Source organism: Erithacus rubecula, assembly GCF_903797595.1.
Source record: "Erithacus rubecula genome assembly, chromosome: 9".
Classification (NCBI taxonomy): domain Eukaryota; kingdom Metazoa; phylum Chordata; class Aves; order Passeriformes; family Muscicapidae; genus Erithacus; species Erithacus rubecula.
The window spans coordinates 6,326,489-6,340,411 of record NC_136660.1 but is presented as its reverse complement, the minus strand read 5'-3'; the positions used below and the strand labels follow the sequence as shown (position 1 = coordinate 6,340,411).

Below are 13,923 nucleotides of genomic sequence, written 5' to 3'. Positions count from 1 at the left end.
TTCGAATGCGCGGCGGCCCCGCCTCCAGCTCGCGCGGCGCTGCGGACGTGCCTGTGCGGCGGCGGCGGCTCCGGCTCGTGCGGCGCGCGCGCGCAGCGGCTCCGCAGGTAAGGGGCGCGCGGCCGGGCCGTTGGCGCGCGCGGCCGCGTGAGGGTCGGGGGCAGCCGCGGAGAGCGATGCGCGCTCCCGAGCCCGTGCGGGGTCCCGCTCCCCAGCCCGGGGGCACAGCGCGGCCACCCGGCCCCTCCCGGTCCGCGGCGGGGAGCGTCCCGGAGAGCCGGGCAGGGAGCGGGAGAGCGCCTCGGGCCGGCGGCAGCGGGGCAGGGGCTGGGCTGCCCCGAGCGCGGCCTGCGCGGCGAGCGGGCGCTGCCCGCCCTGGCCGGAGCTGGCAGCCTCCCGGAGCCGTAGGTAACCCGGCTCTGCTCGGTGTCTGTCCCCATGAAGCCGGTGCCGCTGGAGCAGCGGGGCGTGTGCCGTGCCAGCTCCGGGGTGCGCGGGGCACTCACCCGCTGGCGCTCTGGGCCGCTGTGCCCGGCTTGGCTAACACCCTCTTGTTCCCGGATTTTTACATAGTGGCACCCCTACCTGTCTCTAGCTTATTCCTTTTGAGTGAGTAGTTAGGAAAAAAATATGAGTAGGGTGCACTTTTTTCAGTTCCCTAGACGAGATTTCTGTAAAGATTCCTCCTTGGAATTGTTGCCCACTCGTACTTTGTGGTGCAGTTTTTCTAACTGGATTTCTGAATAAATATATTGTGTATTTTTGTTGATGAGAACATTTGAGTGTTTCATATTTCATCTTAATTATGTGAGGCACAACTTCTAAAGAGTTGGCATAGGTTCGGTGACTTGTCTGTGTTCAGGACAGCAACCATTCACCCTCATTTTCTGTTTCTTTTTTTCCTGTCCATTTCAGGGATAACCACAGCAATGGACGATTACACAAAAATAGAGAAGATTGGGGAAGGTAAGTATGGGGAAGAGTGAGTTTTTAAATGCTCCACAGTCCAAGCTATGAAGTGTCCCAGAAGCACTGTGCACTCTGTTACTGGAACCACTGAGATTCAACTCGGTGGCTAAACAAGCCATGGCTTAGTTACTCTGTAGTTATATCTATATCTGTAAAAACTTTCAGCCTGACCCCTTTTTTGAAAGTGACATGGTCTTTTTAAAACAACTTACCAGTGTTGTAAAGTGTCTGCCTTCATTTTGATGACTAATGGTGTAACATGCCTACAAAAGGGAGAAAAAATATGTTCCGAGTCCTGAAAACAGCTTACAGTTTAGGAAGCTCCCCCATTTATCTGATTGTGAACTTACCAGTTGCTCCTGAAGTTGTGCAATGTGTTGTTTTGCTTGAAGCTCCTGTTAGGGAATAGTATTTTTGGATTGCTCTGCTCTATGATTATATATGGGCAGTGCTGGTGTCAAGGGAAAGTAAGATGGTAAAGCTCTGTGGAGAAATTAATTTTTAACCGTTACTTTGCATTGAGGCACTAAGAAAATGGCTTCAGTGACAATGTTTGTCACAAGCCCCCTGTTACTGGAATCCAGCCTGTGTTAACTGTAGAAGTCAGTGTGTTTTATAACACACTACATAAGTCTTTAGCCTTATTGTAGACTTGAAAATTCGAAGTACATTGCTCTGAGATTGCACACTCTGAGGCAATAGCAAAAGGTGTGCTTGGTTCTTGCAACAAAGCTTTGCAACCAAAGATTTGTGTGTGAATCTTTCTGAAATAAACTAGCTTGGGCTTCAGGTGAGGGATTAATGCTTCAAGAAGGGTAAAAAGAGAAGGCTTATGCTGTCTTGGTTTGAGGGTTCTACTTCTGAGAACACTGATGATTAAGATGGATTGATTTCAGATTTACTATTGGTTCAGATTTCAGCTTCTGCTGAGACCCACTATCCTCTCTCCTTCACTGAGGATTGTGCCAGAGATATTTCTACAGCTCACACCCATGGATGGCTGAATCTGACTGCAGAAGGAGCACTGCTTCCATTTGCAGCTAAACCTTTGCCATTTTAATATGATGTATCAATGGCAAAATCATAATCCTTTTATAATGATCTTGCCTGAAAGTTAATATACTTAAAACTCAAATAGTATCTGATTTTGTTACTACATCTTCCTTTCACACTTAGGCTTCTAAGTACCCTATCCTAAAAAATGCTACACTTCATGGGTGGCATGCTTTAAACAAGCAGAAATACTGCTCAGTTCAACTCCACAGCTAAGTAGTAGCTCATAATTTAAACCACTATTCCATTTGTAAGGACTTTTCCTATGTTAGTAGCTCATGTTTGCAATTTGTATCTGAAGCTGGTGCTTCCTATATTTGTTTCACTGTCTCTTTGTTCAGGTACCTATGGTGTTGTGTATAAAGGTCGTCACAAAATCACAGGCCAAGTGGTTGCAATGAAGAAAATACGTCTAGAAAGTGAGGAGGAAGGTGTTCCAAGTACTGCTATCCGAGAAATTTCTTTATTAAAAGAGCTGAATCATCCCAATATAGTCTGGTATGCATATAGTGGTATTTAGCTAAACTCTTGGAGGGGCACTAGGTCCCATCAGATCATAAGTTATTTTCACTCATCTAGTGAGGTGAGAATCTCTTTGCTTAATACAGTGGCTGCTTTGCAGCAAATAGTTTAAATTCCATATTTATGCTACTTTTCTAATTAAGCCTTCCTTTTGCTGCCTCTTTTCATTCTACGAATCTAAAAAATTTTTGTTACTTTAGAAATCTCTGTAAATTCTTTTCAGAGAGGTTTTTGTGAGAATGAAGGCAGCATACCTCATAAAAACTGGCTGTTACTTCAGGCTGTCTCAAAAGTTTATTTACCACCTTGGAATAGATCATTAGACTTAAGTGTTCTGATGTTTCTCCCTGTTGTTCTGTAGCAGGAATTTACATGTGTTTTGCTGCTGTCCTAGCTGGCACACCTGAGCTATGACTGAGACTTCCATCAGTGACTACTTAACTTGTAAAAATGATTGCAGCTATTGTCTTTCCCATAACATATATGTTGCTCTTTGATGCAGCAAAATACTTGATCTTTAATGTGCCTTAAAAGTGGCCAAGTTCCAGCCAGGTAGTGTCTCATTGTATGTATGCTTGGGTTTAGAACCCCCTGTACTCTAATAAGAATGAAGAAGATATGTAAAATTGTTTGCAAATCCTGCTGTGTTTATTAGATTCCTATTAAATATTCCCCCAAACCCTCCTAGTAATTCAGGCTCTGCTGTGACAAGCCAGCTTCAAAAAGGAAGCTAGGCACCAACACCCACAGGCGTGTCTTTTTTTAAAGTGCAACAGTATCTTTTCTTCTGACTCCTGTGTCTTGAGAGAACAAAAGTTTGAGGAAGCATTCAGGCTTTTCTCTCAGTTTGACACTATTTCAGATACACTGTTGCCTGGAAAATCAAGTGTAACTCACTAAGTCTCTTGTTTATAGAATTTTTAGACTTCTATAATAGGAACCTGGAAATATCAGCTTGTAACCCTGTTGAGAGAAGAAATGTGAGTTCATGCATTTTGCTGTGGAAGTAATTGTATACTGAATTTTTAGCCTTCAGGATGTTCTCATGCAGGATTCAAGACTGTACCTCGTCTTTGAATTCCTTTCCATGGATCTCAAGAAATACTTGGATAGTATTCCATCTGGCCAGTATTTGGAGCGTTCACGTGTTAAGGTAATGAGGACAATATCTAAACCTAAGAGGGAATTTAATTTAAAGATGACCTACTAAGCCACAAGCAACTTTTATTTTTAGTATAATTAACTCCTTGAGGAGAAATGAAAGGTTAAGTAAGCAGCTGTAGATAATAAGATGAATGTGAGTTTTGCTTTCAAATGCCACTTGAAAATCTTTTAATTACTGAGATTAAACTGCCTTAAACTAATGTTCAGAATTAATTTGTGTAGCTTTTTGATTGATATTAACTCAATATCTGCCATGCTTTGGATCTCCATTTCCTGCTGCTGTGGGGAGAGCTAATGAATGGAACATCTTTTGTGTGTTGCAGGACACTGACATGTACTAAAGGTAACTCCTTTCTTTCTTTCCTACCACCTCATCCTTTCTAGAGTTATCTGTACCAAATTTTGCAAGGTATTGTCTTCTGCCACTCAAGAAGAGTTCTGCACAGAGACTTGAAACCTCAGAATCTCCTGATAGATGACAAGGGGGTGATTAAACTGGCAGACTTCGGGTTGGCCCGAGCCTTTGGAATTCCAGTGCGGGTCTACACTCATGAAGTGAGTTGGGGCATAGTTTTGGTGGTTTGGATAGTGTGTACTTGCTTCCTGCTAAGAACTGATTCTGAAACAGATAAAAATAATAATTTTTTTCAAGCCATAAGCTAACAAAACTATGAAAAAGTTATGTTTTGTTTTCCAAAACAGTTTTCCACCTCTTTGACTGTGGTTTCACTCTAAGGTTCCAAAGGATTTTATGAATTCCGCTCACAGTCAGATGGACTCACTTGTTGTTCACTGTCTCATAAAGATGTTTTTGCTTTGCAAAAATTTGGGTTTGAGGGGTTTTGTGGCTGGTTGCCAAAGGATTCCTGCTCTTAAGGAAGTCGTGCAGGCAGCTGCTTTTCTTGAAGTAGAAGCTACTGCAATGAAGTTATTTCGTCTACAAATGAAGTTTAAAACTAGTGTTACACTTTCACTAAAAATTATAGTACTGGCTACTTTTAGCAAAGAACTGTGAATGCTGCTTAATAACAAATGAGTCATTTATCTTGCAGTCAATTAAAGGACCAAATTCCACAAACTTTACCTTTCCTTGCTCCACAGGTAGTGACGCTCTGGTACAGGTCTCCAGAGGTGTTGCTGGGATCTGCTCGTTACTCTACTCCTGTAGATATCTGGAGCATAGGGACCATATTTGCTGAGCTGGCAACTAAAAAGCCACTTTTCCATGGGGATTCAGAGATTGACCAGATCTTCAGAATCTTCAGGTATCTAAGGCTGAACCTTTCCTTGCTACCTCTGTGGCACCACTGTGCAAGTTTAAAACAAAACAACAGTTTTGTATAATTATAAGTGTAATAGCACATAATGTATTTCAGACTAAATTGCCTAATATTTTGCTTATGCTTGCACAGAGCTTTAGGGACCCCTAACAATGAGGTATGGCCTGAGGTGGAATCCCTTCAAGACTATAAAAACACATTCCCAAAATGGAAACCTGTCAGCCTTGAAACACATGTCAAAAACTTGGATAAAGATGGACTTGATCTGCTGGCTGTAAGTAGTCTGTCCTAAACTGCTGATTAAGAAACTGGGTGTGGGCTGTTTGAAATACTCCAGAATACACAAAGCTGAACTTAATTAGTCAGGGTTAGAAGGAAAATATGGAGATCTTCAAGCTACCAGCAGTGGTATGAGCCTTCATTCTTATAGAACATCTTGTGTGATATTCACTCCTTTCACAAGTAATACCAGACTATTTTTCACATGAAGCAATTATGCCTCAGCTTTTTTTATAATAATAAGCCAGTTACAACTTGAAAGTGAGGATGAGCTACAAAGGGGTTTAAGTGAAGGCTTCTCCCCATAAAGTAGCTGTCACCTTTCTGCTGCCAGCACCAGTTGTGCCTGTATGACTGCTGAGCCAGTTGTAAGTGTTTATTTTATGGTAGCATGTGGATTAATCTTGGTTAAACTTTCACGATAGTTTTAACTGAACAAGCAGGGATAGAAACAGCTGAATGTATTGATTAACTGAGACAAGAAACTTAGTTCAAGTCTATCTGTAGTGTCTGTCTCAATTGCCCTTAAATTTTGAGTTAAATCTTTTTAGCTGGGCTGTATTAACTTTTAATTGGTATCTTTTGTGTCTAGTGTGAGTTTCCTTTAGTTCTGTGGCCAGGCAGTTAAACTCCCACACCAGTCTTTTAATTGGAGAGCTCTTCATCAACCTTTTCCATTTAGTGCTCTTCCATATCATGTACAACCACTGTGGGCTAATCTAGGTCACATCTCAGGTGTGCTCTTAGATGTCCTGAGGTGTAATAATGTACCTTGGTTACCATTTGGCTGTTCTGCATTTGTACAGTGTAGACTTATGTTTGGGGGTGTGGGTTGGGTGCTTTGTCTAAAGACCAGCTGACACTTCAGAACCTCCTTGTACAGTGCCTGGTTTATGGCTGTAAGCAGACACAAAGCAGTTTACCACCCATCTTGGTTGTATGGCAGAATACTCTGAATGAAGCAGTGTTACCCAAAGAGCTCAAATGATCACAATTTCTCAGAGTTTTTCTTCTAGGACAGAGCCCCAGTTCACACTGACAGCCTGAACATTTGTTGAACGTGTAGTTGTCCTGGACAGCTCTGAACCTTGCAGCACAGTTGTCTTACAGAGATAAGACCCCTGACAGCATCTTTATTAAATCAGTTTGAAATAGAATGTTACTTGCTGTATTTACAAACTAAAAATCAATGGAACAGGCAGAGAATATTGTTGAAAGCAACTGTATTAAAAAGACCTGTCAAGGGCTTATCTGAGCTTAGGTGGGGCTTCACAGTGTGAAGCTAATGGTTGGGGCTTCTGCTAATAAAGGCAAAAAAAATGTATTAGCTCTTCATGGTGTTAACATAATTCTAGTCTCCAAGCATATTAAATTCTCTAAAGTCTTGTATAGTTCTGCCTTAATCAATGTTGACATTTTAGTTTCCTATTCCTGACTGGAATCCCTTTAAGTTTCCTATGGCACTTTTAAGCCTTTTAAACCCATAATATAACTTCAAAGGCAACAAAACTGAATAGTTTGTTCTAGAGCACAAATGCATGTATGTTGGTGAAAATGTTTTAATGTTTAATTTTTTTCTATAGACTATTGCAGGTGGAATCAATATGTAAAGGAGCTGTCTTTGAAAATGTCTTAACACAAAAATGTGTAGTTCAAATTGCATGATTGAGGTTCTGAGTTTAAGAACTTCAGAAGCTAAATGACTTCTATGGCCAGCATTTCAAAGCACTTGATGTCTTTGAATTATCAGGACAGTAGGTGCCAGGAAAAAGCTAATGTTCCAGATATCTCAGAGACATTTCCTGCATTTACTTGTGGTACTGTAGTCTCAGTGTCACAACACCCCTTTTTCAGAGAAATTTCCTTCTTTGAATCAATTTTGAGAGAACATTTGATATCAGAATTAACTATAGGACACTGTTCTGGGTATAGGTAATGAGAACTTGCCACAAGGTAAAATTGGACATGCAAGGTTAAATCTAGAGGCAGCATTGTATTTGGCAGAAATTCAGAGAAATATAAATGCAAATTCAGTGGTTCAAATTGACTTGGAAGACTCCTTGTAGAATGAAGTGTAAAGATAGTTAAATGTGAAGACTGAATACTGGGCAGAGTAATACTGGTTAAGTTTTGTTCTGAAAGATTTCTTGTGCAGACAGTGAAGAGGCATCTGGTGGAATCCCAATTTAATTGAATTTGAAATGGTCTCTTGTTTAGTAAGGAGAAATAAAGACTTTGCTCATTTTGGGTCTGATACAAAACTGTTGAATGCTTCCTTCCTTTTTTGATTCCTTGTATGATATAAGCTATAGATTTTTTTTTTTATGACTGAGGGGGAAAAAATTCCTCCTGTTTTAGAAACTTCTGAGGGTTATTTTAATGTTGTTTGTGACACCCTTCTTTTTGCTCTCATCACCTATATTGAGGTATTCAATTGAAGTATTTTATTGCAAGGAGACTCAAGTTTTAACTGTTTTATTCAGTTCTACCTGCTTGTTGTCAAAATCCAATTTGGATTTTGAAACTGAGTGAGCATTCTCTTATTTTAATTGTAAAGTCACCAATCTGAGCAGAAATAACTTGACATCACTTTGTTCAGTATCAGTAACAAAACTAAATATAAGACCACTTGTCCTTGTAACCATTTAGAGCTTCAAAAGCCTAAAGCTTATTCACTTCCCTCCATAAGAAGCTGAAACAATTATTGTACTTGGTGCCTGGTTCTGGATTTAGGTCAGTGGACAGGCACATGCAAGGACATGGTTATTGAACAGGGGGGTAAATGGGATTCTTCATTTTCTAAGATGTTATGCACTTCTACTGACTTGTAGGGGAAATAATCTTTCCAACTAGGAGAGCAAAGGGGGAAAATGTCTTTATGGTTACTTTATTATTGTTATGGTTAAATGTATATTTATTTAACATTATTCTAGTTCACATTTCATGAATAAGTAAATGTGTTTCTTTTTTATTTCAGAAAATGTTAATTTATGATCCTGCAAAAAGAATTTCTGGCAAAATGGCCTTGAACCATCCATATTTTGATGACTTGGATAAATCCACTCTTCCTGCTAATCTGATTAAGAAATAGACCTTTGGACTAAATTATCCAGGATGAAATAATTGTGATTACTTTTACTCCTAAGTCTTCAATTTGTATGTCTGTCTTTTTGCTCTTAAGATTGGCTGTATTCTGTTTGTTTTGGTTTAAGTGTTATCTAAATGTAAATATTAACCTGTTAGTGCTGTGTTCATATACAATGCAAATATTGCTGCAATTAATGCAGTCATCTTTCTATAAATAAAGCTTTAACCCCAGTGAAGGACTGAACTTATTTCCTGCCCGTGGCTGCTCTACAGATGGACTGTTATTTTCTTTGGAATGCACTGGAAAGGTACCACTTGGCTAAAAAAGCTGCCAACACAAACTTCTAAATGGTTGTTCCTGATATGACAGGAAATTCTCTGAGTTGTATGTGTCATGTCAGTTACAATTTTAGTTGAGCATGGCAATTGATGTGCCAAAGGACATCAACTGTGACAAATGCTGAAGAATAAAAGCGTGGATGGAGTGGCCAAATGGATTTTAATGTACCTGTGAGTCATTATTTGAGAATTCCATTTTTGATGATTTGTTTTAATAAAAGCATCTATGCTTTTGTTATTTTGGTGGCCCAAGAATTTACCAAGATGGTGGTGTGTGAACTCCTGGGAACTGTAATCATAAACTGAGCTGCCACGTGCCTGCAGACTTTCCCATAATTAAAGCAGAAGCTTTTTAAAACTCCCTGGCATTTAACTGAACAGGTGAGAGTGTTGTCAAAATTGAAATAAAGTTCAAAGGTGTGTACTAATAATGGATTGTGTGTTAGCTTCCACTTGCAACCTCCATTCTTAGCCTTCAGACCATCCAGTAGGGATGGGGTGCAAGTTTTATAGGCTCTAGGCACTATAGTGCTCCTTTCCTTGCTTGATAGGGGCCAAGGCTTGCAGCACAGTAGGGAATAGTAGTATTGAAAGCATTTAGATTTCTAAATCAGATGTGTGAAAGCACTGAAAAACTCCATGGAGTGAGGTTTGTAGAAGCCCTGTTCTACAGGTGCTCAATCTGGACACTAAAAGTAGTGGAAATGATGACATCCTTCTAGTTCATCAGATATTTAGTATGTCCATGAGTAGCTGAAAGTGTTAGACCTAGCTTTTGTAAACAAGCAGTATGGTGAGAGATAAATACCACTTGGGGTGTTACTATTGTTCTCTGCAAACTACCACTGTCATTAATCTCCAGAAATGTTGGAGACTTGGCATAATGGAGTCATTTGATAGCAGAGCACTGAGGAGGAGAGGTTTTTTTGAAATCATACAGATAAGTTACTTAACTGAAGGCAGTAGGGGAGAAGATTGTGATGGCTGACTCCTTTCTAGTTACACCAATGAAAGGATGCAATTTCAAGACAAAGCAGGGACCTAATTTGTCTCTATTTGCATGTAGTAACTTGATACATGTTTTACAGGCCAAGAGATTTGTAATGGTTGCTGCTAGTTGGCTACCTTGGTGTAGAAAACGAGGGGAATCTGCCAGTGACTGTCTTAAAAATCAGAAGCTAGTGCATAGACTACGTAAAGACTTCTGGGCAAACTAAATATTTTGTTGCAATACTGGTAAAGCCTTATTTTTGTTCTGTGAATAACATGTCTGTCTCAGTTTAATGTGATACAGGGAATGCTTTAGCTATCTTAACTAACAACTTAAGTACTAAAATTTCCAAGGAGAGCTTTTCAAACAATAACTTATTCCAAGTCTGCAATCTTTCTTGTTTAGCCAGGCACTGTAACAGCTGCTGTGACATTGCTACTTCTGAAAGAGCTATTATAGTGCTCCTAGTAAAGGGGAAAGGCAGGGGAACACAATACTGTCTATCTGCACCTCAGGTGAGATCAGGTGCTGAATATCATACTGAGACACCTGACTCACTGTCACAGCTCCACTGTTATCAATGAGGTCAAGTTATCAGTGAGGCAAAGTGCTTCTCTTATGGAAAATAACATCTACTCTTGGGAACTGCCCTGCTGCCTGCACCTAGCATGTGGAAGGTTTGTGATGTTCAAGCTTTGGCCACCTCAAACTCAGTTTTATTCTAGTGAAAATTGGGTGTGCACTGCACTGGATTTAATCAGGAAATCTATTTATTTCTACCTATTGCAGTAGCTTTCTTCTGAATGTTGTAAAAACTGGGGATGAAATTACCTTATTTAAAAGCAATCTGCTCCTGTCTAAAATGAAGTTCTATAATGTAATGTTGCATCAGTATTGCCTCATACTATGGCTGCTCAGGATCTTGTTTTCTACTAAAACACAAGTAAACCCCAGCTGAAAATGATAAACTTAACTTGGGTGTTTGACTTCACTTGCTTGTCCTACATACCATTAAAAAGTAGTGTTGGTGAAAAAGTTTCACGTATACAAGAATGGGATTTTACACAAGATAAAACTGGGGTTTTAGCAGTGGTTTGGGTGTTGTTTAAATTGCCAAGTGCTGGTGGGCTGCTGAAATGTGAGGTAGGTTTAAGTTTTATATTGGTCCAGAAGGGATGGGAAATGTACCTGCTGGAGTCAGAAAGAAGACACCTATTCAGTCTGATTGCATTTGCTACTCTTAAAATTACTTTAAAGCAGCAAATGACTGGGAACTTACCAGTGTTCCCATGTTGGTATCGGGGGTTAGTTCTGAATAGCCAGTTTTGAACAGCACTATTTTCTTCTTGGTGCCTACAGACCTGCACAAAGGCACAGCACTACCACTGGCTCTGATTTTATTTTATATCAAGTCGGTGAAGACTGAGTGGGAATACAGAAACATTGATCTACAGGCCCTACTTTCATTAAGCCTGACTATTTATTCTGCAGCAAGCTCCTTGCCTTATTTTTCTGACAAGCTGCATCAATTTATGGAGTAATCTAAGAATTTCCCATTGCTTTTCCCATAACAAACTGCTCTGGTTTACATCTGCTGCATCAATGGCTCATTCCAGGTAATAGCTTTTGATTTTGTTCCCACTGTATTCCTGTATAAAGCATTGTCTCCTCGTGTGTAAATGTCAGCAGGGTGCTGGGTGTTCTCTGTTGTTGGGCATATTTTACTTTCAGCTGGCTATTTCAATATATTCTTGTTGTGTTTGAATCAATAGCAGGCTATTGATGCTGCTGCTAACTGATTAATTGAGTGATCTTAAACATACATCTCCAGTACAGGTGGCTGTCTGCATTTAATGGAAAAACTGGAGGTGAGAGCTGGTCTCTCCAAATGCTAAAGTGACAGGCAGCATGCCCTGTGGAATAATTAGTAACTTTACAGGAACAGTTATATTCAGTTTTTTGAATTTAATTAAAACCTTCCTGGTGACCTCTGAAGGGTTTAGATTAGACTACTGGGAGTGGATTTTTAAAAAAATATTTTTCTCCAACTATTTTAAGGGGCAACTAATTGAATTCTTAAAAAAGCCTGCATACAACTCACAAAATACCTGGCCAAATGCAAGGCAGTGTTTCACTGGGAGCCAAAACCAGGGATCTGGGTACTTTCCCAGATCATTAGGTCTGAGGAACATGTTTTTCCCATGACAGCCTTTTTGAATTTGCTCTATATCTACTATCTACTGCTTTTCTTTGCACAAAACACATTATCACTTTTCCTGCTAATTGTTGGTCTTTCAGAAGAGGTTGGGGTTTTTGTTTAAAAAAGGAGAGATTTTATGCCTGTATCGTTAACAATGCTCATTGCCATTTCCAACTACCCTTCAGTGCTATTTTTCTCCTCTTTTATCTCATCTACTGCCTTAAGAGGCATCACAAATTGACGATTTTGAAGGCCATTCCCCTAGACGCAGAACATCACAGTTTAGCCAAGGGCTGGCTCTGCATGTCTTGCTTCCAGTGGAGACTAAAGACAAGGAGGAGGGTTATCTAACACCTGAGGGTTAGCTAAAGCCCGTCTTGACTCTTTCATATAAGAAGAGGACTCCAAAATTCTCCCAGTTGGTGGCATTGGGGGGATGAAAGGAGAAGTCAGTCCTTTTCCTTCCCCCTGTAGGGTCTCTCATGGATCTTGCTGTGAACAGCTTCCTGATGGGGTCTGGCAGGTTTTCAGAGCCCTGTGGAGATCAGGAAGGATTTAACTAGTTAAAGGCAGGCAGGGAAAAGACCATGTCTCCCAATGTCCCTCTGGGTGGGTCATCTTTGGCAGCTCCCCAAAGGATCTCAACCTTTCTTGTGTTACCTCAGAACTCCCTCAGTGTGAGCAATCCTTGAGTATTTGTTCTTCATTTCAACCCTTTGCCATGTAAGCTGGGGACAGGAGTGTAAATATTTCACAGTAATTTGCTGAACTGTGTTTGATTTGGGATTTGAACATATAACATTTTGTATTACAAATGTGCATGAGACCTGTCAATTATTCTCCCCACAACCCAGATATGTTTCTGAAATATCCATTAACTCACTGGCTGCAAGAAAGGAGTGGGGGCTCTCTTTTCTTACATTTGTCTTGATCTTTTTTGATTTTAAAAATATCATCTGAGGATGAGGAATTAGAATTTCTATTAATTAACTTCACCCACCTCAGAATATCTCCCTGAAGTGTACTGAAAATACTGAATTCCTGAGAAGCTACTCAGCATCCTTTGGTGACAGGCAAAAGGATAAAAAGAGGAATAAAAACTGTAGAATATATAAAATTGGCAGATGGATATGAAAGCTTGAATTATTTTGTGTTTCTGTAAGGAAAAAAGTATTTATTAAAAGTTGTCAAGATATTATCATGAATAGTAAAACAGCATTTAAAAGACTTCAGGAAAGTGTAATTTTTTTTTTTTTTTTTTAATCTCATGGTGTAAATTTGGTACTTTTCCCTAGAACAGTAATTAAATAAATCTGATTTTTCTTTCTTAGTATTTGGGACTTAATATATAAATATATGAAAAAAAAAATAATGGAACTGTAGCAAAGATTATTTCTGAAGAGCTGCAACAAGACATGTAAAGTCCTGATGTGTATTTGGGATACAAGTTAAATTTTCTTATTATTCCTAAAGTTTGTGCTGCCTCTCCCTTGGCCACGCGGTGTCACTCTGGCACCTCGGTACCGGCACCAGGCAGGGGGCAGGGAAGAGGAGAATAACTCTCTCGGACTCGCTTGGCTCCATGAAAAATTGAAGGGTATTTATTTTCTGGTAGGCAGCCAGGCTGAAAATAATATCTGAATTGAAAGCCTTTCATGAAACATCTGGGCAGTTAAATTTTGCAAACTTCAAAGATGTCCAGTACCGTACTGACATACTGATTTCTCTCTTTAGTGAAGAATCACTTAGGCTAATGCACAAAAGCCTCTGTAAAAACCGTTTCATGCTGAAATTAATGATCAAAACGACTATGCTTAATAAAGCAACTATCACAGGAGTGCCAGTCAATATAGTTAAACTACAACAGGCTTATAATCAGTCTCTCAAATCACTATCAATTGTCCACAGTGGACAGTTTTGCAGTGGATTTTTTTTTAGGTCGGTATGCTTAATCTCCAGATTTTCCATCTTGGATTTGCTACGTGTGTGCAAAATTGCGCCTGTGGTTTTATTTTGCAGTCTGTCATTTTTTTAAGTAC

At 39.9% G+C, this 13,923-nt stretch overlaps 1 protein-coding gene across 3 annotated transcripts; it reads left to right on the top strand.

The window, feature by feature from the left end:
* Positions 1 to 8: 8 nt before the first annotated feature.
* On the top strand, positions 9 to 8,585 carry CDK1 (cyclin dependent kinase 1). Of its 3 annotated transcripts, none has more exons than XM_079313106.1 (8): positions 9 to 107; positions 916 to 966; positions 2,364 to 2,520; positions 3,574 to 3,697; positions 4,093 to 4,263; positions 4,810 to 4,973; positions 5,121 to 5,262; positions 8,245 to 8,585. In XM_079313106.1, exons 2-8 carry the CDS (start codon positions 930 to 932, stop codon positions 8,356 to 8,358), a joined length of 909 nt encoding a protein of 302 aa, XP_079169232.1. In that variant the 5' UTR covers positions 9 to 107; positions 916 to 929; the 3' UTR covers positions 8,359 to 8,585. The 3 variants fall into 3 exon arrangements, with proteins under 3 accessions (XP_079169232.1, XP_079169231.1, XP_079169233.1); XM_079313105.1 differs by lacking the exon at positions 9 to 107 and adding an exon at positions 175 to 408; XM_079313107.1 differs by lacking the exon at positions 9 to 107 and adding an exon at positions 290 to 404.
* The last annotated feature ends 5,338 nt before the right edge of the window (positions 8,586 to 13,923 follow it).

What these genes read in the sequence shown, in the direction of transcription:
- CDK1 (XM_079313105.1), top strand. Translation starts at nt 177, where the DNA reads ATGCGCGCTCCCGAGCCCGTGCGGGGTCCCGCTCCCCAGCCCGGGGGC. An exon ending in AATAGAGAAGATTGGGGAAG is followed by an intron (nt 967 to 2,363) that starts GTAAGTATGGGG and finishes CTCTTTGTTCAG; the next exon opens with GTACCTATGGTGTTGTGTAT. An exon ending in AATCATCCCAATATAGTCTG is followed by an intron (nt 2,521 to 3,573) that starts GTATGCATATAG and finishes CTGAATTTTTAG; the next exon opens with CCTTCAGGATGTTCTCATGC.